This window comes from Nylanderia fulva, unplaced genomic scaffold (assembly GCF_048542155.1).
Source record: "Nylanderia fulva isolate GAGA-0341 unplaced genomic scaffold, ASM4854215v1 Scaffold4, whole genome shotgun sequence".
Taxonomy (NCBI): domain Eukaryota; kingdom Metazoa; phylum Arthropoda; class Insecta; order Hymenoptera; family Formicidae; genus Nylanderia; species Nylanderia fulva.
The window spans coordinates 8209113-8236054 of record NW_028190476.1 but is presented as its reverse complement, the minus strand read 5'-3'; the positions used below and the strand labels follow the sequence as shown (position 1 = coordinate 8236054).

The 26942-nt window shown below is 30.7% G+C and overlaps 4 protein-coding genes across 8 annotated transcripts; 2 read left to right on the top strand and 2 right to left on the bottom strand.

Moving 5' to 3' along the window:
* On the bottom strand, window positions 1-13147 carry LOC114937908 (kxDL motif-containing protein CG10681). Of its 2 annotated transcripts, none has more exons than XM_029311582.2 (5): window positions 12753-13147; window positions 11714-11939; window positions 11409-11608; window positions 10530-10661; window positions 1-3436 (listed from the first exon to the last, which is right to left on the bottom strand). In XM_029311582.2, exons 2-5 carry the CDS (start codon window positions 11860-11862, stop codon window positions 3384-3386), a joined length of 534 nt encoding a protein of 177 aa, XP_029167415.2. In that variant the 5' UTR covers window positions 11863-11939; window positions 12753-13147; the 3' UTR covers window positions 1-3383. The 2 variants fall into 2 exon arrangements, with proteins under 2 accessions (XP_029167415.2, XP_085342211.1); XM_085486085.1 differs by lacking the exon at window positions 1-3436 and adding an exon at window positions 8089-8570.
* Window positions 13148-13448: 301 nt separating this feature from the next.
* Window positions 13449-15347, top strand: vih (ubiquitin conjugating enzyme vih). The gene is made up of 4 exons (XM_029311581.2): window positions 13449-13907; window positions 14231-14345; window positions 14439-14643; window positions 14736-15347. Exons 1-4 carry the CDS (start codon window positions 13804-13806, stop codon window positions 14873-14875), a joined length of 564 nt encoding a protein of 187 aa, XP_029167414.2. The 5' UTR covers window positions 13449-13803; the 3' UTR covers window positions 14876-15347.
* Window positions 15348-15750: 403 nt separating this feature from the next.
* LOC114937912 (serine hydrolase BPHL-like) lies at window positions 15751-18402 on the top strand. Its single transcript, XM_029311588.2, has 5 exons — window positions 15751-16088; window positions 16227-16317; window positions 17203-17523; window positions 17874-18129; window positions 18218-18402. Exons 1-5 carry the CDS (start codon window positions 15969-15971, stop codon window positions 18318-18320), a joined length of 891 nt encoding a protein of 296 aa, XP_029167421.1. The 5' UTR covers window positions 15751-15968; the 3' UTR covers window positions 18321-18402.
* Window positions 18403-19208: 806 nt separating this feature from the next.
* On the bottom strand, window positions 19209-26072 carry LOC114937902 (leukocyte tyrosine kinase receptor-like). 4 transcript variants are annotated; one of them, XM_085485946.1, is made up of 6 exons: window positions 26037-26072; window positions 25832-25935; window positions 25354-25578; window positions 21134-21464; window positions 20477-20941; window positions 19209-20193 (listed from the first exon to the last, which is right to left on the bottom strand). In XM_085485946.1, the coding sequence occupies exons 4-6, from the start codon at window positions 21239-21241 to the stop codon at window positions 19834-19836; spliced, it is 933 nt and encodes a 310-aa protein (XP_085342072.1). In that variant the 5' UTR covers window positions 21242-21464; window positions 25354-25578; window positions 25832-25935; window positions 26037-26072; the 3' UTR covers window positions 19209-19833. The 4 variants fall into 4 exon arrangements, with proteins under 4 accessions (XP_085342072.1, XP_085342074.1, XP_085342075.1 ...); XM_085485948.1 differs by having other exon boundaries at window positions 21134-21285; XM_085485949.1 differs by having other exon boundaries at window positions 26033-26065.
* Window positions 26073-26942: the final 870 nt, after the last annotated feature.

The following is a 26942-nucleotide window of genomic DNA, read 5'->3' as shown; positions in this document are numbered from 1 at the left end:
AAATATTTAAATGACATTTTTATTTATGACAGACTTCAAACTTGTGGAGGTTATTGTATATATATATATATATATTTAAAATAAATTACAAAATATATATCTACAGGGCTCAGCTGTTATTGTCATTTTTATCTCGATTTGATAAAAAAAAAGATCGTATGGCATTTAGCGTTACACGTTACTGATACGCTAAACCGTACTTTACGAGCCATATTTATTAAAGAAGTAGAGGGTAAAAATAATATAGAAGAAAGCAAAAACTTATATCTTCTCTTACCTCATGATAACCGCCGGGAGCAAGATTTTAATCGTTCCCAGGAGCTTTGCTCTCCCAAGAGAGAGAGAGAGAGAGAGAGCGCCGGTTATCGTCTTCTCTTCCCGCGCATTTTCTTTAGCCTGTCCGAGGCTCTTGGAAAAGTTCAATCCGAAGTGCTGCCGGTGACACTCTCCGACAAGTTAGCGGGCGTGCTCCAAGCACGCTTTTGTATTACTTTGCATCGGTCGCCCGTTGTGCCCGCGTCAAGACTAGACTTAAAGTCCGCGCCCGTAAAAGGGAACGGAGAATATCGCGGGGGCGCCTTCAAAAACACCATCAGCTTTTCAAAGACTTTAGCGCTCGCGCAGGTTCTCTCTCTCTCTCTCTCTTTCCTATGTCTTCTTCCGGCTTTTATTGAGTTTCCCGCAACATTTCGCTCGATACACCGTTTCTTTATATCATGTGGATAAAAGAGAAGAAAAAGAGAGGAAAATTTTTTTAATTCTATACATTTTTCAATTATTTTTTGATATATTGTATTAGTAAATTTCTGAGAAATTTGCGGAATTTTTTTTAACAAATTGAAAAGACGTGGAAAGATGATATATTTTCGTATGCATTTTCTAAAAAATGAGATCAAGTTTGACATGTAAAGATACGAGTCGAATCCAAATAATCAAGTTTCATTTTCCAGGATTAATATTTCATAATTATATGTATATACTTCCAAATCTAAAAATATTCGAATTTTAAATCGAGTACCAGAAAAGTATTTGAAATAGCACTTATAAGTATTTTCTATCGTGAAAAATCGAATTTTTTACATATAGTACTCAAACTTTCAGATAAAAATCTATTTATAATACTTGCTACGCATTCACGTACACATAAATATATATAACATAAAATTTTTCGGCGAAGTATTCAAAAGATTTGAACAAATTCGGGTAAATTTAAAATTGTTTGCATGATTTTTAATTCTCTATGATTATAAAAAAACAGTACTTTCGAATAAACTCGAACCTGAACGAGATAGGTTCGAATCTTTTATAAGTATATGTTCACACTTGAAGCAACTATGTTTAGATTTTTAAATATATGCATTGAACTTGCTGCAATCTTTGATTCCTATAGTTCTTGTGGACACGTAAAAACTTTATAATTTGCGAATGCATGGTTTTAAAAAGACTCTATGATTATTAAAAAGAAAAAAATACAAGTAGATTCGGATCTGGATGAAGACTGTTTGAATTTTTAAGTACATTTTGTATTGAACATACTTTTAGAGTATGTATTGAATTTGATTCCTATTTCTTAATAAATATATTTTTATATATCTTTTATAATTTACATTTTTTTATAATTGTGTTTACATAAGCGGTCTTAAAAATAATATTATCTGAAAATTATCTAGATAAATCGCCATATAATTTTATCTTCTATCTAGACATATTTACATATTTTTATCTCATCTTTACCTATCCATACAGCACCGAAAGATTGCAGAAACATTGCATAGACCTTACATTGATACATTGCAATATTGCATATTGGTTGCAAAATATTGCTGCAAGATTGCTGCAACGACTAGATGGCCACTTTTTGTAATATTGCAATAATCAATAAAACATTACAGTAACATTGTAATGTAATTTTTATTATAATAAATAGTAAAATGTTGCAGACTTAATAATTTACTTCATAAAATTAAAAATTTTGTTTTGAAAATAAGTCTGTAAAATACAATAAACAGATTTTTATTCATTCGAATTCATCAAATATTAATCTGTTTGATTTCTGAGGAATCAATTCAGTATGTACACTTTAATATCTAAATTCCCTGTGTTGGGATCAAGTCCAAAAAATTAAACTGATGTAAAGATGTAGGCATGATACTTTTAGTCTTAGAGCTAGTTAATTTCACCAACCTTTATTAATTTAATTCTAACTAAAATTTAAATACGGGATAGATATCGCGCGTCGCATAGCGGTAGATAAAGGAACTAGCGATTATTAAATATTTTTTATAATCTTTCTGGAATGTTGCTGCAACATTCTCATGAAATATTACATCTGCATGTTTCTGTAATGTCTCTACAATGTTACATTGTAACTTGCAAGATTGGAACATTGCTGTAATGTAATTGCAATGATCTGTTCTGTATGAGTAGATAATTTTAAAATCATATCTCCCATACAGCACAACAAGATAGCAGCAGCATTGGAGCAACATTTCATTGCAATATTACAACATTGCATAAACATTGTGAAATGTTGCAGCAATCTTGCTGCAAGGTTGCAGCAACGGTAAAATGTCCGTTTTCAGAAATATTGTTCTATAACATTGCAGCAATAATGCAATAAAATATATATGTAATATTACTATTGGATTATTGGAAATGTACCAAATACATGATCGGACTGAATGTTCTGTACCTAATATTTTTTGCGTGAATTTTATTTTCATAATATTTCTGAAATGTTGCAACGTTATTTAAAGTATATTGCAAATTCATGCCTATATAATATTTCTGCAATATTGCTATGCAATGTACAATATTACACCCAGCAAACACCGATATATAATTGTTACATTGCTATAATAAAACAGAATATAACAGGTAATATAACGTGTACGTTACATGTAACATCCATGTTAGTTGTAATTTCCCACTCATAGATGTAACATTTTAATATAACATATATTACTTTGTATAATAGTTATACTGTAATTATATACCAAATAGCACATTGATGTATTGATAAGTCAGTGCTATCTTGGGATATAATGACAATATAACTACAATGTAATATATGTAATATTAAAAATGTTACATCTATGAGTGGAAAATTACAACTAACATATACGTTACATGTAACATGCTTAAGTATATAACATTTATATACTGTGTTTGCTGGGCAATGTTGTTGCAATATTGCTGCAAACTTGTGTACTGTATGAGTATACAACACTGCACACAGTTTTAATTTTAAAGATTTCCTCGCAAGTTACCGAAAGAGAATAATAGACATATGCCATGAGTGTTATCAGAAAAAATTTGCAAACCTGGCCGAGAACTATTTCGGCGATGGCACACACGACTGGTGGTACCAAGCCTTGTTATGCCTATGTCAACAAAGAGCGCGTGTGTTCCTCCCAAAAGGCGTGTGCTGCATGCGCTAGAAGAATGAAAGTAAATATCGAGCGTGCGGCGCAGGTGGACCGGATAAGATTAAACAGCTGTTTCCGCGTTTTATCGGGAGTGCAGTTAACCGCCAGGGCCGACCCTCTCGTTTCACCCTCTGCACCCTCCCCCGCATTCTATTTCTCGAAATGCATTCTTCTCGGGCGCGTTAGCACGCACGTGCAATACCCGCAATAGCGTCAAATGAATTGCGCAAGCAGTTGGGACGGGACCTTTAAGAGAGAGAAAATAATTCCCGCACTAACGCGGGCGATAAACTCTATATGCGAAATATATCGCGAATATTTCGTATCTCGTTCCGCTTACCACGTTTTCACATATCTTTTTTTTATACATATACATATATATTATAATATGGAAAAGAAGAAAAAAAATTAAAAAGAGAAAAACTATTCGTTAAGTTGATAATTTTAAAATTAAAATTACGTTTAAAAATGTTTATTTTTATCAAGCTAAAAATAGAATTTAATATATACATATATAATATACACTACTCAAAAAAAGAAATAGGGAACAATTTTTCCATCCTAAAAATTATACTATTTTTAAAGCGCCGGAACTCGACGAAAAATCATCGTAGAGTAAAAATTAAAAACGCATTTTCAAACTTGCAGTTTCAACTTTAACGCTCTGTCGGTAGATTTTTAAAATTTTTTTATCTTCCTTGTTCTAAACTTTAAAAAAAACATACTGTTTTATTCCTTAATTTTACGTGCTTTGGACAACTTGAACCTCGATAAAAAAATTTCTTTCGCAAAATTCAAATCTCGTCCTATAAACTACATAATTTTACCTACAAAATGCTTTTTTTAAATGGTCCTACGATTTTTATTTTTTTATTTTTTTTTTTTTTTTTGACCGAGTTACACAATTTTATAACTGAAGCTGTATTTTTCGGAAAAAGAGAATTAAAAATTTTTTATAATCACCGATAGCGCGTTAAAGTTGACACTTCGAGCTTTAAAAAAAATGTTTTTTTATTTTTTGTCTACGATGATTTTTCACCGAATTTCGGCAGTTTAAAAATAGTATAATTTTTAGGATGAAAATAGTGTTCCCTATTTGTTTTTCTCTTTTCTTGAGTAGTGTATATACATATATAATTTAATATCGATATAGTGTCCAATTTTAATCGATTATCCCTAAATTTTTTTATTTTTAATTATTGTAACAAAATGTTTCAAACAAAAATTGTCTGATTTAAAAGGGGACAGAAGATGGCACTACTAACTTTTCTTAAAGGACGCTTTTTAAGATTATTTGTTTTTTTAAATGAAACTAACATATTTTTTATATGAATCAATTCCTCACAATTTTTGGCATCAAAAACTATAAGGGTAAAATGGTCAAAAAATAAATAGTTTACGACATATTTAAATTTGACATATAATTTTACATAAACTATGAAATATCTCGTAAAATATTCATTTTTCTACGATCTTACCTCAATATATAAAATAATGAAAGAATCAATTGGCATAAAAAATACATATTTGTTTCTGAGAAAAAGTATATGTAGCCGTTAGTTGCAACTTACATTTTTTTTTAAAATTATTATGAGTTATCTTTACACCATGTCTTTCTTTTCAACTATAAAATATTCTTTACAATCTAATCCTAATCGCCTTGAAAAAAATCTTGTTAAATTCTTATGACTATATATATATGAAATTAACGTCTATGATGCATCACGCATATATATGGCATGATGTGTCAAGTTTAATTACACGTAAATCGTCAAAATGAATGTTCTTTCTCGGCGTAACGCAAATAACGTCGCGTCTCTCTAGGATTTTATCTCGTGATGCCGGGCAAAAGGAAGCAAGGACAGAGAATGGATAGAAAACAGCTGAAGCGCAGCTGTTCTGGCATCGCGACGCGACCAGCGTCTTCAAGGAGCGTCGCACTTTCCGCACGTGCGTCTGTATATGCACGTGCGACGTCTGTGTATAGCACAAACCATCGATGGTAGAAAGCAGAGCTGGAGAGAAAGAGAGGAAATCGATTCCTCGACAATATTTCACGCGGGACGATAACAAACCGCGCGAGAAGAAAAATTAACATTCGCGATCGAACATTCGTGATCCGCCATTCCAAGAACCTTCCGGAGATTCCGTAGTTAATCTGTAAATAATTACGATCGTTGCCTAGATTACGAGTGCGACTTCGTTAAAGAATCCAAACAGGAGTGAAGCTCGTGGAGCAAATATTTGAAATTGGGAAGCAAGAACACATGCGAATTAATCTAAACAAAAAAAAAGAAATTCAGCGAAGCTATTTTTAAAACTTCCAGAATAAAAAATAATTCGAAGCAAGCAAGATGATTTTGAAGTGAAAGAAACTTCCTCGCACTAATCTTATATGAAATGGATTTCGGTTAAATCAACTCGTTTTTTCACTTGTAGCTTTTATGGCTTGCTGAATAAAAAATGCAATAGCCTCTTTAAATAATGGACAATTATTGAGTTAAAGTCAATCAAACAGTTCGTAGAGCCCGAGTTTTTCATGTCTGACTGATTATAAATCAGTAAGTCTATTATTTATCTTTGAATAGCACTTTTCAACAGATCATTTACAACATATGAGAAGACCAACTGAATTTTATACCAACATTCAATTTTATCTATGATTTTGTATAGACTCAAAAATCTGCACTAATCCTAAATAAAATTCAATTTTTGTAAGATTAGCTGGTTTTTCACCTATTGTAATTTATGACCTACTGAACAAAAGATGTAATAGCTTCAAACCTAATGGACAATTATTAAGTTACAGCCAGTCAAACAACTTGTAAGGCCCGAGTTTTTGACTAATTGTAAATCATAACTATTTATTATTTAGCTTTGAGCCTAGTACATTTTTGTTCAGTAGATCATGAGCTATAACATATAAGAAATCCCTATTGGAATTCAATTTATCTGGGATTTCATATAAATTCAAAAATTCCATATTAATCCTATAGATAAAATTAATAAAATCTGCTGGTTTTCTCATATGTTGTAGCTTATGATCAGCTGGACAAAAAATGTAATAGGCTCAAAGCTAAATAATAGGCAGTTACTGATTTACAACCAGTCAAACACGAAAAACTCAAATTCTGCGAGTTGTTTGACTAGCTGTATAACTCAGTAATTGCCCATTATTTAACTTTGAAGCTATTACATCTTTTGTTCAGCAAACTACAACATATGAAAAAACCAACTGATTTAATCCATTTTACATAAGACTAGGGATACTTTCCGATTTATGTAACATCGGTTGTCATTATATTAAAAATGATATAAATCGATAAATATCGCAACATAGTTGCATTAAAAAATATATCATGTCATCCTTTATTAAATAATGGTTTTAGGAAAAATGATAAATGATTTAATATAATTTAATAATAAATGATTTAAGGAAGAAAACGCGCCGAATGTCTAAACCGCAATTTCACATAACGTCATTCCCTAAACATGTGCAGTGGACATTCGAATGTCTTCCTTCTGAATTAACGCGCCGAAAGAAGTCACGTGAATCTTTCCCAGACGTCGCCCAGACTAACTATAGCGACCCTGCGCGCGGATGCAGCCGTGAAAAGCATTCGCATTAATCTCGGCGCCACCTTTGCCAGCCGGACGAACGAAATATTTCACGACGGCGACGGCTGCGTCCTCGCTAATGAAACGCCCCAGGTGGCTGGTTTCGCCGATGGCGAATCTCGACTCGACTCGATTCACGAATTAAACTTCTCGGGTGTCCACAAGGACTAGGAATGAGATCAAGTTTAATATATGTACTTGAAGATCCGAACACATAGTTGATCCAGATTCAAATATATTTGGAATATTATTTTTCAAGAAGTATTGTTTTTATTTATAAGAAGTTCAAATGCATCTTGTCTAAGCTCGAATTTACTTGAAAGTATACTGTTTTTTATTTATTTATTTAGTAGTTATTCATTTCTTTTTAATTATAGAGAGTTCGAAATACATTCGCAAATTAAAGCTCTTGGGTGTCCACAAGAAATAGGGATAGGATCAAATTCAATATATACTTAAAAGATCCAAACGCTTACTCCAGGTTTGAATCTACTTGCGAGTACTTTTTTCCTTATTTTTTTTTAATCATCAGACTCAGAGAGTTTAAATGCATTCACAAATTATAAAGCTCTCGGGTGTTCACAAAAATAGGGGTGGAATTAAATTCAACATACATATACTAATTGTAAGTTCAATACGTACTTAAAAATTCGAACATGTTTGATCCAGGTTCGAATCTGTTTGCAAACATTTTTTCTTTTTTTAATAATCAATCATAGAGAGTTCAGAATCTAACTATGCATTTGCAAATAAAGCTCTCGGGTATGCATAAAATTAGGAATCAAGGATGGGATCAAGTTCAATATATGCTTTTAAAAATCTGAACACACTTAATCCAAGTTTGAACTTACAGAAGATTCGAACCTATCTCGTTCAGATTGAGTCTACTTGAAAGTACTGTTTTTTAAATAATCATAGAAAGATTAAAATCAATGCAAACAAATTGAAATCTACTTGAACTTAATCCCACCGCTAAGGACACTCTCCCTCTCTTTCTCTCTCTTTCACACTCTCACCGGAATGGAATTGATCAACATCGCTGTACCGTGTGTACAAAGAATTTATTTTGCTCACATTGACAGTATTCACAAGCCCACAACTTACACAATGATATGATGTATGTAGTCTCGGTATATCGCGCCATCCGATTCTCTCGTTACCGATTGAATGATTGATTGATTGATTGTTTGATTAGCTCGTATATTCGCAAGCAACACTGTATGGTGCATGAATCCAATTTTGGAGGAAAGGAGAAGGAGAGAAGGGGATTACATTATAATAATAAACATTCTCTCTCTCTCTCTCTCTCACTCTCACTCTCACTCTGTCTCTCTCTCTCTCTCTCTCTCTCTCTCTCCTCCCCTGTCTCTCATTTATACTGTTCGGCTTTTTTTTAGCCGGTGTCGGACGTGCAGGATGACGTGTCGGCGTTACTGTGATCGTTGTTGCTCTCCGTCGACGAGCTGTCGTTACTCTTTATTCGCCGTTTGCGCAGCTTCGCGAACTGAAACTCCTCGACCGGCACTGTACACCAACAATGGAAGTCATGTCATTAGTCTTCTGGCTAATTATCGCTGTGTTTGCGATTTCTTTTTTTTTCTTTTTTTTTTACAGATAGGATAGGGATAAAAAACTTGTTCGGGATAATCAGTCGAATCGCAAAACGCGCGTGCAGGGAGAGAACGGGGTGAAACAAAGAAGAACAATTATATATATATATATTTCTCTTTCTCTCTTGACCGACCAATTAAAATAATATTTCCAATCCCTAATAGCACAATATATCCGAAAGATATTCAGAGAATATCCACAGGACATTCGAACATCCTCAGGATGTTCTCTGAACGTCCTCGGGATATGTTTGCTGTTAGAGATGGTGTCTTATAATAAGAAATGCGCATACGACGAATTTATTTGCGTGAGAAACTTCAGTTTGCGATACAGAATTATTCGCGCACCGAGTCAAGTCCCCGAATATTCGACCGAACGTACCCCTTTTATTTTAGCGCGAAACTGCGATGCGCGAAACCGACTTAATTAAATCCCACGGCTGATTGTGAGAGTCCCTAATAAAATACCAAGTTTTGTCGCATCATCATGGATTATGTGCGCGGGCGATTGTTACTATCTATCGAAGTAAATTGAAACTCTGTGTGCGACAAGGTAGACAACGAACAATCTTTATTTACATATAATGCACTATGTAACATATGAACAAGCTTTGCACTCTGCGAGAAGCGAATGAATCGTACATCAAAAGCATGTTTTTTTTTTTTTAATGCGATATGTACATACTTACGCGAAAAGTCGAAGAATACGTAATGAAGAGAGAACATGTAAAGTAGTAGTAAACTTCCGTACTTAATGCGTGTACGACATAATATTTCAGATATCTAACATGATATATTATTTCTCACTCATTCGTGATTAACAGAAAAGGTAAAACTGCATAAAAGATTACACTTCACAATTTTTATCACTCCTTAAATATATAATATTACAATATATTAAAATAATATAATTAAATAATATAACTATATGTATTATATAATAATATAATTAAAATAAAATAATATATATTTAAATAATATAATTATATATATAATGTATATTTATATATAATATTATTATAACATATTAAATATATTTATATAATATTAAATATATAATTATACAGAAGAGCTTTCCCCACAACATATTTAAGTGACGATAAAATCGGTGAGGTGTAAACTTTTCATGCAAAAAGAAAAAAATATATTTATATCACTCGCGCTTGTTAATACTTTCTATCAACGATTTCGGTAAATGAACTAGAGTATGGAAATTTACTCTTTGTACCATTATTGCAAACTTGCATCGGTTAATGTGACGATTGAATTTTTTTACATGCGAGTATGTAACGAAAATTTACGGAAATGATAGGAAATGTCGGAACGTCATTGCAATTGATATTCTTTCTACAGCGATTTTTTTTATTTGTACTAACGGTTTATCTTTCCACGAGAGAGAAAGTGCACAAATGTGTCAGGTAAAGCGCAATCTCTGAAGAAGCGAGATATTGTCGCTTCTCGTTAACATCGATCTCTAGTAGAAATATTCTCTTCAAAATATTCTTTTCTTTATGTGCATTTTCGTATAGAAGATATAATGTACTTACATATATGTATGTATATATATATATATATATATATATATATATATATGTATATATATAATGTACTATCTCACAACAATAAAATCATCTGAGTATTTAAACAATTGGTTCAGATTAAACAGGTCTCTCTCTTTAGTCTCTTACAATAAAGTCAAGAGACACACTTGATTCATCTCTCCGCCAATATTACATATTATGTGTAATGTGTTACCTGAATTAACCGCCCGTTTGTTCCGTAGGTAATTTTAAGCAATTTACATTTGAACATTCATCGAAAAATCAGATTTACTCCTTAGCGATATGACTATTTTTAGCGGAAATTTCATTACCATCTGAATCGGGATCTCGATCAGCAGCACCATGAATGGATGGCAATGGCACAATTTCCGGTTCGAGAGGTTTTACTGGGCAATCAACATCCTCCACAATGACTTCCTCCGCTAAACTGCTTCTTACCGCCTCTGCGTATTTATAATAAATTATATAGATCTTTTTTTCAATAAAACAAAAAGGCTTTGAATATGGAAAAAATATATATATGTGTATATCAATAAAAAGGGCTCTAATAAAACCCAAACGTAAGTTAAAAAACTCCTAAATAATTTAGGTAATCAATTAGCAATGTCAATCCTCTAGTTTCGCCAGTAAGAATAAAGAATAAATAACTTTAAAACACCTTTCTCTCAACCAAACTGGCAAATTTCTTTTATTACTTTACAATCACAACGTTTCGACTATATTTTTAGTGCTTATCAAGTAATCAACTATACAAAAACATACCTAAAAAGTTCAGTAAACTACATAATTTGGCTATTGATATTTCACAAAAAGTATGTATGAATTTCATCTAACTGTGAAATATCAATAGCGAAATTATGGAATTTACTGAACTTCTTTTTCGGTATGTTTTTGTATAGTTAATCACTTGATAAGGACTAAAAATATAGTCGAAACGTTGTGATTGTAAAGTAATATAAGAAATTTGCCAGTTTGGTCGAGAGAAAGGTGTTTTAAAGTAATTTAGGTAATATTTATTAAAAATATAAAGTTTAAAATATTCAAAAATTTAATTACTAAACTAATAAATATTATTTAAAATTATTTACGAGTCTTTATCTCGCATTAAGCCCTTAAGGCTATTAGTCCTTTTTATCTTTTTTCCTTTAATTTTTCATTAAGGCTATTAATTTATGTATGTGATTAATTACCATTAAATGCCTGTGGATACTGTTGACTCAATTTATTTTTCACCAAACGAATTCTTTTGAAAATATAATCCAGATCTCTCTTCATCTCAATTAAAAGAGCGATGTGCTTTTTGAACTCTGTGCCAGCTGTTTTAAGTCTGTGTACTGACAATTGATTGCAATTAGTCAACATTTCGTTAGTTTTTTCAAACCTTTGCAACCTGCAAACATATAAAACACATGCAAAGAAGAAAAATTAGCATTAATAAATATATGAATATAAAAGTACTATATATAAAAATCAAAGCATCACAGATGAAACTCACATCTGTTTTTGAGCACGTATCATAGATTCCACATCCTGCTGATCGACGATGCCAGCTAGGCCTTGTACAAATACTTCTGGTGCTGTGTAATTTCTGAAACACTCAAAACTTCCGGTATCCGATTCCGGTGTGTCTTGCACCGCTGCCATAGTTTTGCTATTTCCAAACTATCAGGCTTCAAATTTACTCTCATCATCAAATAATTCCATCATGACACATAATGTACCTGAAAAAATTATAAGAAATTAAATTATAGAAATTGCTTGTTCGTAACAAAGGAGTCTGTACTAAATACACAGGATTATGGCTTTTGTTGGAATTGGATGTTTTTCATATGTCGTAAGTTATGTCCTGCTGAACAAAAGTTGGACAAGTCCTGTAATAGTCTCAAAGTTACATATTGGATAGTTATAACCAGTCAAACATATCGTAGAGCCCAAGTTTTCATATTTAACTAGCTGTAAATTAGTAACTGTTTTATTTAGCTTTGAGCTAAATTTCATTTTTTGTTCAGCAAATCATTAATTACATGTAAGAAAATCAGCTAATTTTACCAGGATTTTATTTAGTATTTTATTTAAATCTAGAAACCCCATATTAATCATATAAAATTAAATCTTAGTCAGATCAGCTGGTTTTCTCATATGTTATAAATTTCATTTTTGTTCAGCAAGTCATTAATTACATGTAAGAAAAATCAGCTGATTTTACCAGGATTTTACCTAATATTTCATATAAATTCAAAAACCTTCTATTAATCATATAAAATTAAATCTTGGTCAGATTATTTGATTTTCTCATGTGTTGTAGTCTGTGATCTGTTGAACAAAAAGTAACAAGTAATATGCAAAGTTTTTATTTTTCATGTTTAACTGACTGTAATTCAGTATGTATTGAATATTTAGCTTTGAGTCATTACATCTTTTGTTCAACAAGTCACAAGCTATGAAAATATATGAAAAATACAATCAATTCCATCGAAAGCCAAAATCCTATATAGTGCAGGTCCTTTCTGTCGATTCATCACGTATTGACTCACATGACATAGTACTACGTATTGCAAACATCCGGATTGCACCTGCCTGCGTATCTTTCCCAACAACACATCATATTAGGTGATTAAGAAGAAAAATCGTCACAGTTCGATCTGAATCGAGCTTTTTTAACGTTCTCGCATTTTTTTCCAGATATATTCTGAACGAGAGGACACTGACGTCAGACGGAAAGTCTTGCCAAACTACGGCAGTTTCACTAAATATTTGCCAGGACGTCAATCTCTTCCTGCGGCGTCCTTAAAGGAGGAACGAGGTTTTAGGAAGGAAAAAATTAAATCCCGCGATTTAAAACACCCACGAAGAGCTAGACGAAGAGAAATGATCCTAGCGTGACGCTCCGCCGCTCGTCAGCTGTTTCGCCGCCCGATGTTTTCAAGTCGAATAGTAGATCCGCCCGATGTTTTCAAGTCGAATAGTAGATCCGCTCGACGTTTTCAGGCCGGATAGTAGAACCGCTCAATGTTTTCAGGCCGGATAGTAAATCCGCCCGATGTTTTCAGGTCGGATCGTAGATCCGCCCAATGTTTTCAAGTCGAATAGTATATCTGCTTGATGTTTTCGGGCCGGATAGTAGATCCGCTTGACGTTTTCAGGTCGGATAGTAGATCCGCTCGATGTTTTCAGGCCGGATAGTAGATCCGCTCGATGTTTTCAGGTCGGATAGTATGTGCTCGATTTCAGTGAATATTTGTCAGAACGTCAATTTCTTCCTGCGGCGTCCTCAAAGGAGGAACGTGGTTTTAGGAAGAAAAAAATTCAATCCCACGATTTAAAACGTCCACAAAGAGATAGACGGAAAGAAATGAGCCTAGGTTGACGCGCTGCCGCTCGTCAGCTGTTTCGTCATCTAATGTTTTCAGGCCGGATAATAGATCCGTTAGATGTTTTCAGACCGAATAGTAGATCCAGTTAATGTTTTCAGGCTGAACGATAACGCGCGTGCTGGCATTCAAATTTCCATCACAAAACTAACGAGTTGTGGAAAGAGAGGATATCCCGTTCGCTTCTTCCTGGGAGACTTGCCTCGCTTCAGGGATGGCCCAGAACGTGAACCCTTTCAGTTCGACGCAGAACACACCGACGAAGGCCGCCGAGGAGAAGCAGAGCCTGCCGAAGGATAATCATGCGGTCAGCAAACGGTACGGATGGGGTGATTCTGAAGATCTATTCGCAGGATACCTTGTAAACGAGCTGACAAGTTGATTTTGTCTCCTCCGTTCCTCGGATGAATAAAGTCGACCGTCAAACGATCCTAAAAATCGATTCTGAAAGATTATTTAGGAAAGTTATAGCGTGATTAATATATATCTCCCTGGAAATTATATAACCTAGCGAGTTGCACGACGCTAATTGAGTATTGTTTTGCGGGATTCGTTTCTACAATACTTTTTCTTTTTCTCGTGATCGGTTTATGCGATACGTACTTTGTTGGTTCATGAAAATGTTGCCGTTGATTGTTTAGATTACAAAAAGAGCTTATGGTGCTGATGATGAACACGGAGCAAGGGGTATCTGCCTTTCCAGAGGGAGAGAATTTATTTAAATGGATTGGGACTATCACAGGACCAAGAGACACAGTAAGAGATTGTTTAATGAACTTTAAATGACATTGGTTAATGTTGCGATACGATAACAAGAAGGGAAAGATCTAATTGTTTGATGCGTTGCAGGTGTACGCTGGTCTCACATACAAATTGACCTTAGAGTTTCCACACAGTTACCCATATAGTGCTCCTATAGTTCGCTTTGCTACACCTTGCTTTCATCCAAATGTAGATACTGGCGGTAACATCTGTTTGGATATACTAAAAGATAAGTGGAGTGCGTTGTACGATGTGCGCACTATTTTACTTTCTATACAGTCCCTCCTTAGTGGTAAGTAATAGTAAAATAAAGCAATAGAGATCAATGTTATATGATCAATCAATAAGATAAATCGATTTAAATCATTTCCTTTTTCAAAATAGAGCCTAACAACGAGAGCCCACTTAATCTCGAAGCTGCGGAGCTGTGGAACAATCAGACGAAATATAAAAAGTATTTGATGGAAGAATATCACAGAGCATTCGATCGAGCACAAAACAACTGTAATCAACAAGATTCATGATAAGCCATAACCTACTATAATCTACATTTTGTGAATCATTTAATATTATTATTCCTATCATGTATAGGATTAAATGTAAGATTAAATAGAATTTTCTGTACTTTTCTTAAGAATCATTAAGTACTGTTAAATTAAAATTTATTTTTTCTTTTCTTTTTTTTTTTTAATATGACTACAAGAGAATTCATGACTTATATGAATGTTGCATGACATATAACTTATATTTCGCAAGATTTTTAGAAACTTTTGTAAGAGCGATATAAACCCATGTAATCACTGATGTTAGGACAATTGCACAAAAATTGCATTTATTTATTTTTATCGTGTAGAAACATACGCATTGGTTTTCCGATCATTATCGCTATTGTTCATATTTTACACGTATAGTATTTACACTTGATATTTGTGTGTTTCCATTTTTACCATTACTGTATAGTTCTCCAAAATAAATATTTTAATGATCGTACAATTATCCAATTTGCAACTTCTTTCAAAACATGTAATTTTAATATTAATTCTCTTTATTTGATATTAATTCTGCACTATTTCTTTCAATATTACCACAATCACATATACAATAACAAATGTTAGTTTTGATATAATAATATTACATGAAAATTAAATATTTGTAACAGAAAGATTATCTAGAAAAATATAAGTAAGTTTTATATAATATATAAAAAACAAAGTAATAATACTTTGTTTTTTATATATTATATAAAACTTTAATACGCGAATTTCTGGCCTGGAATAACTTTTGTATATACACATTTTGTTTAATAAATTTTATTTGTAAATTTTGTCACTAAAAAAATAATTTGATTTCTTTTACTTTTGCTTTACAATTGAAAATACATTAATAATAAATTTATATTAATATTATTAAGTATTACATAATTTTATTTATTATATAATTTATATGTTGAAGATAAAATACGATAAGATAATCAGATGACTTTTTGTATTAAAATTACACTTGTCATTACAATAATAGATAAGTTCAAATGATATAAATATCGGATGTATACATTGCTTTCAGCGACATACTGCGGTTTATTTACAGCTGATCATTCGTAAACATTCTATCTACAATATGTGGTCAAGCACGTGTGTGCGTTCCGCGTTTAAATTATGCAGAACGACAGAGTCCAGGAGGACAGCTCTGTTGATTCGACAACTGTCAGCAATGGCGAACAAAACTCGTGAAGTGGAGGTACGTAAAAAGAAATATTACAAATATGTAAATATATATCAAAATGATAGATGGTGTTGTTTGTTGGTTCGATCTGCCATTTTAATGACATTTCATATACCGACAATCATCTAAAAAAGAGTATTGTTTATGTAAAAGGAACAAAAAATCAAAGTGGACGGCATGGAAATAAATTATGCCAGAGTCGGAAGAGGTGACCATCCGGTGTTGTTGTTACCTGGTGCATTAGGTAAACATACATATATATAATAAATAATTTAGACTCGTGTAGAGAGAGACAAATCGTTCTGGAGCACATTCTCGAGACTTGCTGCCATCTGTCGAACATTTAGAATTCAGTCACGTGGTATAATGTTTGAATGTTTGAACTGTTCGACAAAAGACAAAAAACTGCGTTTTAGCGATTAAAAAAATTCAAAATACTTAAAAAACAAATACTTGATTTTATCTTTCTTTTCATTGTTTCTCGTTATTATTTTATTATTTTTCTTCTTATATTATTGTATTTGTAATATTCAATTATCCGATAAAAGCACATTTCTTGCGCTATTTTGAAAAACAATTTAATAAAAATTTTTTCTCTAAACATATATATATATTTTTTTTAAAGGAAAAAATTATTACAAGTTGTCACAAAAGTTTTTAAACGCACCAAAAATATATATTAATGCAATAAACGCAAGTTTCTTATATATATTAATAATAACAATAATAATAAAAATATATATTGTAAAATATATAAATTTTAATTGTTTCTTTTTCCCTATTTTTTTTTATATTACTATATTTTATAAACTATATTCTTTAAATTATTTACACTACTATATCGATTTATAATAATTTTTTATGCAAAAATGCGATGTTGATAATTATTAAAATCTTATAATAAAATTTAAAAAATAATAACTGTGAGACGACCCAACTGGCTTAAGCCAGTTGGGTCGTCTCACAGTTATTATTTTTTAAATTTTATTTATCACTGGCGATACAAGATTACCTGCTATATATCTTATAATAAAACTTAGGATAAAGTTAATACCAACGTATTAAATTTTAGAAATAGAATGATTGCAAATGTATAGAAATTCTTTATGTACTAAATTATATATTTCAGGTACGATATGGACTGATTTTAAGCCGCAGATCGAAAATCTAAATGTGGACAAGCTGACCATAGTAGCATGGGACCCACCCGGTTATGGAAAATCGCGACCACCCGACAGGAATTTTCCGGATGATTTCTTTCAACGCGACGCCGCATGGGCTTATAATCTGATGCAGACCCTGGGCTACTCGAAATTTTCTTTAATTGGCTGGAGCGACGGCGGCATCACATCGCTTCTACTTGCCTCAATGTATCCTGAGAACATTCGTAGGATGGTCGTTTTTGGTGCAAATGCATATATACATCCGGACGAGACGAAAATATATGAAAGTACGAGTGTTTTAAAGAAAGATTTTTCTTATCATTTACTTTTTAGTAATAATATAATTTATAATAATATCTATAATATAGTACATAATATTTATGATATTTATAATATAATAGTAAAATGATGTTAAAATTTATAAAACGTCAAAATAGATAAGATTTGAGAAAATTGCTTTTGTCAAGATTCGAGTCACAAAAACTGTTAAAATTTCTAGAAACATTGTTTTATTATATAGTTAAAATGTATACAGTATAAGATATTTTGCTATTTCTTTATCGATGAGATAGCATTAAATATTTTTCTGTTTCGTTCGGATAAAAAACTTTTAAAAATATTAATAATTACTGTCTAGATATCAGAGACATTAACAAGTGGTCGGAAAGAATGAGGATATCTATGATACAAGTTTACGGCGAGGATTACTTTAGAAAGACTTGGTCGAATTGGATAGATGCTATGCTAAAATTATACGAAAAGCAAAACGGCGACCTATGCAAACAAGCTTTATCAAAAATAAAATGTCCAACGTTGATTATTCATGGAGGTAAAGACGCATTGGTTTTACCGGAACATCCGACATATCTCAAGCAAAATATCGCCAATTCAAGGTTTGTACTTTTATGGATTCGAAACAATTAAAAGTGATCTACGAATTTTTTGTACCATAATTTATATATAATTTATTTTGTATTACAGCGTACATATTTTCGAAAAAGGAGCACATAATTGTCACTTAAAATATTTTGAAGAGTTCAATGATTTAGTGACAAATTTTATTCTTGATCAATCAAAACTGTAATAAATTTGTTGTGATAATTTGTACCTTATATTTACAATTATATATAATGTATTTACAATTATAAATATTGTGTATAAAATTATACAGTTACATTTATATATGGGAAAGGGTGGTGAATTTATATAATTCGTATATTCTTTTGCTATCAGTTTACATGTACATATTTTATTATTATATGTATAAAAAACTGAATACTTATTAAAATAATGCAATATATATATAGATATATATGATATTTATATCCCAAGGAGAACAGAAATGTCAAAATGATATATATGAGATATATATGATATTTATATCCCAAGGAGAACAGAAATGTCAAATTGCATAAAATTTTGTTGTTATCTTGATGTTCGCAATGATAAAAGATTATTCTTTTGTATTAAAAATAATTGAGATGCAAATTTAAGACGTAAAAGCCGCTTAAAATAATATTTTAATCAACAATTTAGTTTTTAATTCAATAACAACTCTTTTGCTGCAATGATATCATCTGAATATGAAAAACGTTAACCTTTAATTATCTTCATAATAATAAGCATTATACAAAGTGATTCACGTAATGGTCGCCACGATTTTTGGGACATTTCTGGCAGTTTAAAAGAAAGTTTATACAGTAAAACTTAATCTGCTTTACGCAAGCTATAACATGCAATAAAAAAAATTAAAAAAAAATTTTTTTTTATAAACAAATTAATGTCACTTTGAATTTTTTAAATGGAACCATCATATTTTTTTTTTACACAAATTGATTCCTCACAATATTTTGCATAAAAATTATTACTATAACCAAAAAATGACGTCAAATTGACATCATTTTGACTTTTCTGTTCTCTTTGGGATATATATTATCATATTAAATAAATATGAATGCAACATTTCCTCCCCTTTTATTTTTAAAGTCTTTATTTGTAATTATTGCACAAAATCAACTATTAACATCTTCAGTTTCGGTGATTTATTGCATATATATACAATAATTATATTTATACATTTTTATTTTTATTTTATATCTAATAATAAAATTTATAGTAATATATTATATGCGGCTATTTTCTTGTAAATACAAGAAATATTTTTTTTGTTTGATAAAATATTTAAACAAATATTTTCTTTTGATAAAATTACTTAAAATAAATATAAATTATTATTTATAACTTGCCCCTTGCTGTAATCTTTCTCATATAACTGTGTGTTTAAAGAAATGTATTCTATTACCAATATTTCTACTGTATATATGTACTACAATATTTCTATATTATATATTATTAATTTTATGCTGTAATCCTATAATGTAATCACAATGTAAAAGAGAGTAAAACAAACTAATTATGAAGAGTAAAATAATTTTATGTAAAATAAAAATAACATATTAAATATTTTACATGAAATAATGATCGAAAATAAGAGCAATATTTTTGTATTAATTTTTAGTAGATATTATATATATATATATATAGATTTACTAAAACTATTTGTCCTTTATGTAATAATATATATGCATAAAAAATTACTATCGATTTACCGGTGGATATTTAATTGTTGGCTTTAAAATCGCATCGTCTCTTATATTTGTCGTTATGATATTTTCGAGACAGTAATTGAAATTTGGTCTATTTTTCTCCTCACTCCAGCATTGTTGCATTAACTGATACAACGTCGGCGGACAGTTGAGAGGTTGTGACAGCCTGCCTCCTTCACGTATATATTCAGTTACCTCTGTATTATTTTTGTCATAATAAGGGTGTTCACCCAATGACATAATTTCCCACATTAGCACCCCGAATCCCCAAACGTCGCTTTGTGAAGTAAATAATTGGTACAGTATAGATTCCGGTGCCATCCAGCGAATAGGAAGACGGTCTTTTGTTTTCTAAAATACAATTTTAAGTTTAGGTTTTTCATTATTTCGTCTATTTTTAAAATAAGCGTTACGTGCAGAGAAAATAAAAAATCAACACATCTCTCTTTCCCTATATACATATGTATATTCTCTGTATATACTGTGTGTGTGTGTATATACAATATATATATATATATATATATATATACACACAAATAAAATTATTAATCTTTTCACATTATTAGCTTTAAAATGTTAATATTATATTAAAATACAGAAAGAGGATTTATTTATTTTGAAAAATTGTACTTACCATGCGATAATATTGATCATTGTACATATTCCTAGTTAATCCAAAGTCACTGATTTTCACAATATGGCTTCCATCATTTCTCGTGGATATTAAGCAATTTCGACACGCAAGATCTCTATGTACATATCGCATTTCTTCTAGATAGTGACAACCCCGCGCAACATCTTCGCACATGGCGAGTAAGTCTTGCAGGCGCAGACTTTGTGCACTTAACGGGTTGAATGTTTGATTCTTTCTCAAATATGTCAATAAGTCAGTTTCCATTAATTCCAATATGAGCATCGGTGAATCCGTATTCAAGCAAATGCCCAATAATTTTAGAACATTTTTGTGATCAAATCGGCTCATCCTTTTGGCTTCTTGCAAAAATTTCTTTTTTTCCAGCAAGGTAGCATTATCAGGTAAACTTTTTATGGCACACATTGTTTTCAACCCTTCTAAATTGGAGACAATTCCTTGAAATACCTGCAAAATATTCCATGATTGACATAAATCGATAAGATGCACGTGTTAAAATTGTTTATATTATTTAATGAAGCATTTTGATTTTGAAAATTATATTAATTAAAAAAGGTGTTGTTATACTTTAAAATTATCTGATCAAAAAAGTAATGAGTCTTTAAAAATATAATAAAGTAATAAGAAATAAGTTTTTACTATTCCAAATGCGCCTTTGCCTAGAAAATCTGTTGAATCTCGGTGAATCTCTTCTATCTTTATTTTTCGAATGTTTGGATTTTCTTGCAACTCCTTTTTTAAAGCCATTAAAGTAGTGTATTTAATCTCTCAATTCCCAAACAATATTGCGTCTAAAAACGGGACATAAGATATCTTAGATATCTTATTGACGTCTTAAAGACATATATCTTAATGACTGCTTTAAGACGTCTTATGTCCCGATTTTAGACGTTTTGTTGTCTAGGTTATTGTTAGGTATCCCTTGGAATTAATTCGGTTGGTGCAGGTTGATCATTTTTACATCCTTTGCCTTGTGCAAGAATAATATTAAGTATATTACGTTATATTATTGGGGAATTTAAATCATTTTGAACAAGTATATTAATTCTTCAGGCAGAAACGTTTTACATATATTATAAATATACATATATTCAACTAAGCTAAAATTTTTACAAGAGGATGCTAGAGACGGTCTGTCTTACCGACCGAATGCGAAATATTGATTTTGGGATATCTTTTTATTGATTATACAAATCAACAGGGTTGGGAAAGTTACTTTGTAAAAATAACTAGTTACAGTTACAGTTATCTTATTGAAACAGTAACTAGTTACAGTTACAATAAGTTACCGATTTTAAAAAATAACTCGTTACAGTTACAGTTACTCAAAAAGTAACGAGTCGTTACTTTTCAATTACTTTTTAAAAATAATTATACATTATTTTAAATATAAGGAGCTTACATTTTATGCACAACCACAGTCAAGTATTTAAAAAAATTCTTGAATGTAATATTGATCGATTTGCTTGCGACTTTGTGATTACCATCAATGTATGAATGACCTTTATATACAACAGTAAAAATAGTTATATATGGTAACTTACTAAATGGTAATCGCAAAGTTGCAAGCAAATCGATCAATTATTACATTTAAGAATTTTTTTAAATACTTGACTGTGATTGGTCGATTGTAATTATGTGTTGTATTTTTATGTACACAAAATTAAAATTTTAGGTAAAAGATTAAATCATATGAAGATCCATATATATATGCTACTGTTATCAAAATTTAATTTAATAATATAACGGCTACCATACTTAAACGATACTTTTAGCGGATGTTTCCAAAAAAAGTAATTAATAAAGTAACTGTTAAAATAGTTACTAGTTACTAAAAAATGTAACTAAGTTACAGTTACAGTTACAGATGGAGAAAAGTAACGAAGTTAAGTTACAGTTACCGAAAAAAAATAACTGTAACTGTAACTTCGTTACAAGTAACTCGTTACTTCCCAACCCTGCAAATCAATAAATCCTTTTCCACAATTAAAGTACTTATAAAAACGGACCGCGCTAGCTATAATTCCATATATATATAAATCAAAAATTACAGTTTTGTTATCGGCTTCTTGCGTGTCAGCTCGTAACAATACTTATTTAATAAAAAAAGTTCTGCAGTTTGTCTGTACATACCCAGTGAGAAATGATTGGTCGAATCGTCATCGATTCGACATCGATTCGACCATCATTTCTCACTGAGTAAGGTATAGCTCGCGCGCAATAGGGATAACATGAAAGAATATTAGCAAACACACAATTAGAAGTGAGATTACAAAGAAGGTTGTTAAAAAAGGTCGATTTCCCGACTATCGATGGAACGTAAAATTCGAGTTCCATGGATATCTATGAACCATATAAGATGTAAAAATGATGGTCTTTTTTCCTAGAGACCTGGGGAAAGTATTGAAAATCTATCAAAACTATTGAAAATAGCGTCATTCAATCGATCTAAAGACAACTAAAATTGATGACATGGATGAATTTTCAATTAAACCAAGTTCTGGTTAAACACTTATCAAATAGTTTTTGAGATCAATAATGTTTTAATATCGGGATTGCAAAATTCAAAATTGCGGATCCAATATGGTGGATCAGTATTGAGAGAAACTAGATGCCAGGATGTAGTTACTTCCAAATAAAAGATCTGATTCAACATTCAAATACATTATGTTTTTTAGTTTGTTTATTTGTTTGTTAAATATTTTTGTTTCTCAATTGATTGCTCACAATTACTTACGTTTCATTGTTGAATAAAATTCTTTAGTTCTAACATAGAGAATATTAATAGTTCTCATATTTTCTATGTTAAAACTAAAGAATTTTATTCAATAATGAAACAAAAATATTTAAATAAAAAAACTAAAAAACATAATTTAAATGTAGAATCAGATCTTTTATTCGGAAATAACTATATCCTCGAATCTAGTTTCTCTCAATGCTGATCTACCATATTGAATCCGCAATCTTGAATTTTGCGATTTCAATCTTAAAACATTATTGATTAGAAAACTATTTGATAAGTGCTTAACCAGAACTTGGTTTGATTGAAAATTCATCCATGTCATCGATTTTATACTTGTCTTCAGATCGATCGAATGACGCTATTTTTAATAGTATTGATAGATTTTCAATACTTTTCCCAGGTCTCTAGGAAAAAAGACCATCATTTTTACATCTTATATGGTTCATAGATACCCATGGAACTCGAATTTTAGGTTCCATCGATAGTTGAGAAATCGACTTTTTTCAACATCCTCCTTTAGAAAAAAGTTATATATTAATAAATTTTCACGCATATGTGTGTGTGTGTATATGCATGTGTATATGTGTATACGTGCATATGTGCGGTTGTGTGTGGTGCTAACCTATCGGAGTTCGGCCATCGGCATTCCCTTAAAATTTTAAATTTATATCAAATTTATACTTATAAATAAATACAAACACAACACACAAAGATTGAATGAAAGTCTTTAAGAATATAGTAAAGTAATAACAAATAAGTTTTTACTATTCCAAATGCGCCTTTGCCTAGAAAATGTGTTGAGAGAATCTTTTCAATCTTTATTTTTTCAAATGTTTGGATTTTCTTGCAAGCCCTCTTTTAAAGCCGTTATAGTAATGCAGTCGATGTTATTGTTAGGTGTATCTATTGGAATTAATTTAATTGGTGGAATTGGTGAAGATTGAACATTCTCACTTCTTTGCACTGTGCTAGAATATATTAAGTGCATTACGTTATATAATATTATATTTCATTTATATTCTTCTTGTTCTTGAATTTTATTTCTAAATTTTATTTTTATTTTCTTAAACTTAAAATTTTGTGTGTTTGCATGTAATTTGTTTATTTTGATATGTATTATTTATTTTTGCAACTTATCAATAAATTCTGGAATTGTAGACATGCTAATAAATTCTTATCGGTTGTACTTCTCATGCGTTTAATTACGCGTTTAGAATATTCGACAAATTCATTCTTTGGTAACATGCAGTCATTGTTGATGTCTAAAATATTCTGTAGAAAAATATATATTATATAGCTTATAAATGTATTATTCTTTCAAATGGCTTAATGGAAAATACATGTATTAGACAGAAATTTTATTTTATAAATGATTCAACTTTAGATATGATTTCATTATTCCCTTTTTTTCGTAATAGAAGTAGAAATTTTCTAAATTCATGTATTTAAAAAAATTTTGTTTTTATTTATTTACAATTAAGATCTCAGACTCACATATGAAAAACATTTAAATTTCAATGAGCAAGTAAGAGTCAGACAATTTGAATGTCAGTACACTAGTTTCAAGGAATAATTAATTTTTCGTTTAAACTAATTCATTGTCCATGGTTTGGTACGAAGAAATTAAGCACAAAAAATTAAATTTTATACAAATCGAGTTTTTATTAAGGAGAAACTCCTTTATCCCTGTACTAAAGAATTCTGATTCTCTATTTCTCCTTCGTCTTGATGCTTTTGTCTCGATGTCATAAAATTTAGATTTTTACTCCGATAAACATATGACATATGTATTTTAACATGTATACATTGAGATGATATTCATATATGTATATTTGCACATATATTTCAATAAGCTATTTATTACAAGCTATTAAAAATCAATTGATGCTAAATCGAATTCTATTCTACTCTTTGTTGTCATCGAGTTCGAGTATTAAACGATTATGTTATGCTTTTATAATTTATTTTAACTCATAAATTTTGAAACATTGATTTTGTTAAAAAAATTAATTACTTTAGGTTTTATGCAAAACTTAATAAATATAAATATTTTAAAAAATCTAGATGTTTTAGAAATTACACAAAAAATATATAAATAGGTCCAAATATTACGTACTCATCTAATCATTTGCTGGAGAATTGTTAACAATCGGGAAGCAATTTTCTGAAAAATATGGCTGCAAATCCGCAGGACCTACTATGTCCTCAAGTGCGCCCTAATTGCAATCAAAAGTTGAAAGCATATCCTAACATCAAGTTGGGTGTAACGCCAGAGTAGATCTGTCACTAACAGTGCGACAGATTGACGCAACAAACTGAGAACAAATTTGTCAATCGCAAACTGAAAACAGATTGCGCCAAATGCAAATTAAAGAAAAATAATTAAGTAAAAAAAGAAAATAGCAAATAAAAAAACACTTAATGATACATAATAATTGAAAAAAGTAGAAATAATCTATTATAATGTATAAATGTATATTTTTGTTAGTCAAATCATATTTTGAAAAAAAACGTATATAATCTTTTAAACTATTTGGGTGCGTTCCGTATTAACGTCTGACACGTCGGAGTGTCATTCTATTTTTGTTACTTACGGAAAGTCGGTCTTTTGTCACATCTGTGTGCTTCTTGTTGTCAATTTAACGTTTCGACAGATCTGTTTGTTACTCATTGCCACTTTGTCAATATAGTCTGCGAACTGATATTGGAAAATATTTACTGAATTTATACTCACAGTTTGCAATGACAAAATATGTTTCTCATCTACGGCCATTTAACAAACAAAAAGTTGTTACCTACATTTGCCTCCGCAGAAATGGTTAGCTGGGTCGCGTTCATGATATGACTGATCATTCCACTGATTCAGATTATATACTTATCTATACTAACACATTGAGTTCGTATACATCGATATGCATAAATACCTGCATATGTGTTTTATACAGGGTGTCCGGTAACTCGCGCCCCACCTGTCAGGTGCAGATAGAGTAGGTCAAACTGAATAAAAAGTCTTCTACCAATTTGCAAAATCCTCAATTATTAATTATAATTAATGAGAAATTAATTTATAAAAATCAGCCTATTCGCGTGCCCTACACAAATGTAAAAGATAATAATCGACAAAAGATAATAACGCGTAAAGCTAGAGCTTCCAGTGGGCTGTCTCTTATCGCCGCGCACTATCACTCGCGTGGAGAGAGAGATTGGCCGAACTTTATTAATTAATTTCTCCTTTATTATTAAAAAAATCGTAAAATGGTAAAGGACTTTTTTACTCAGTTTGATCTGCTTTACCTGTACCTGACGGGTGGGGCGCGAGTTACCGGTCACCCTGTATATATAATATATAATATATTATATACACATATAAATTAAGAGTTCTTATCTTTGAAGGTCACTTTTTAAGATTTATCATAATTATAAGGATATTTATGATAAAATTATTAAATTGCTGAATATAAAAAAACTATTTCTAATAATATAATAATCTGGATATTACATATCAAAACTATTAAAGAACGTTATGCAGCAAAATTATGCAGATTTTCGAAATATTAAATTTATGTTACATATTTTTATCGAATTTTTGCACGACTAAAAAATATATTTTTTTGTTTATTATACTTTATATCTAATTAAATTTTTAATCCTGATCTCTAATGTTACACTACGTGTAATATTATTGTGGAATTTTTGTCTAAAGAA

Coding starts and splice junctions, on each gene's coding strand:
- LOC114937908 (XM_085486085.1), bottom strand. CDS start 11,862: ATGGCAGCGGTGCAAGACACACCGGAATCGGATACCGGAAGTTTTGAG. Junction 11,609..11,713: donor ATACGTGCTCAAAAACAGAT/GTGAGTTTCATC, acceptor ATATGTTTGCAG/GTTGCAAAGGTTTGAAAAAA. Junction 8,571..10,529: donor TCGAGATCCCGATTCAGATG/GTAATGAAATTT, acceptor GTTGGTGTACAG/TGCCGGTCGAGGAGTTTCAG.
- vih (XM_029311581.2), top strand. CDS start 13,804: ATGGCCCAGAACGTGAACCCTTTCAGTTCGACGCAGAACACACCGACG. Junction 13,908..14,230: donor AATCATGCGGTCAGCAAACG/GTACGGATGGGG, acceptor TTGATTGTTTAG/ATTACAAAAAGAGCTTATGG. Junction 14,346..14,438: donor TCACAGGACCAAGAGACACA/GTAAGAGATTGT, acceptor GATGCGTTGCAG/GTGTACGCTGGTCTCACATA.
- LOC114937912 (XM_029311588.2), top strand. CDS start 15,969: ATGTGGTCAAGCACGTGTGTGCGTTCCGCGTTTAAATTATGCAGAACG. Junction 16,089..16,226: donor ACAAAACTCGTGAAGTGGAG/GTACGTAAAAAG, acceptor TTTATGTAAAAG/GAACAAAAAATCAAAGTGGA. Junction 16,318..17,202: donor GTTGTTACCTGGTGCATTAG/GTAAACATACAT, acceptor TATATATTTCAG/GTACGATATGGACTGATTTT.
- LOC114937902 (XM_085485946.1), bottom strand. CDS start 21,241: ATGGCTTTAAAAAAGGAGTTGCAAGAAAATCCAAACATTCGAAAAATA. Junction 20,942..21,133: donor GCAAAGGCGCATTTGGAATA/GTAAAAACTTAT, acceptor AATATTTTGCAG/GTATTTCAAGGAATTGTCTC. Junction 20,194..20,476: donor ATGATCAATATTATCGCATG/GTAAGTACAATT, acceptor ATTGTATTTTAG/AAAACAAAAGACCGTCTTCC.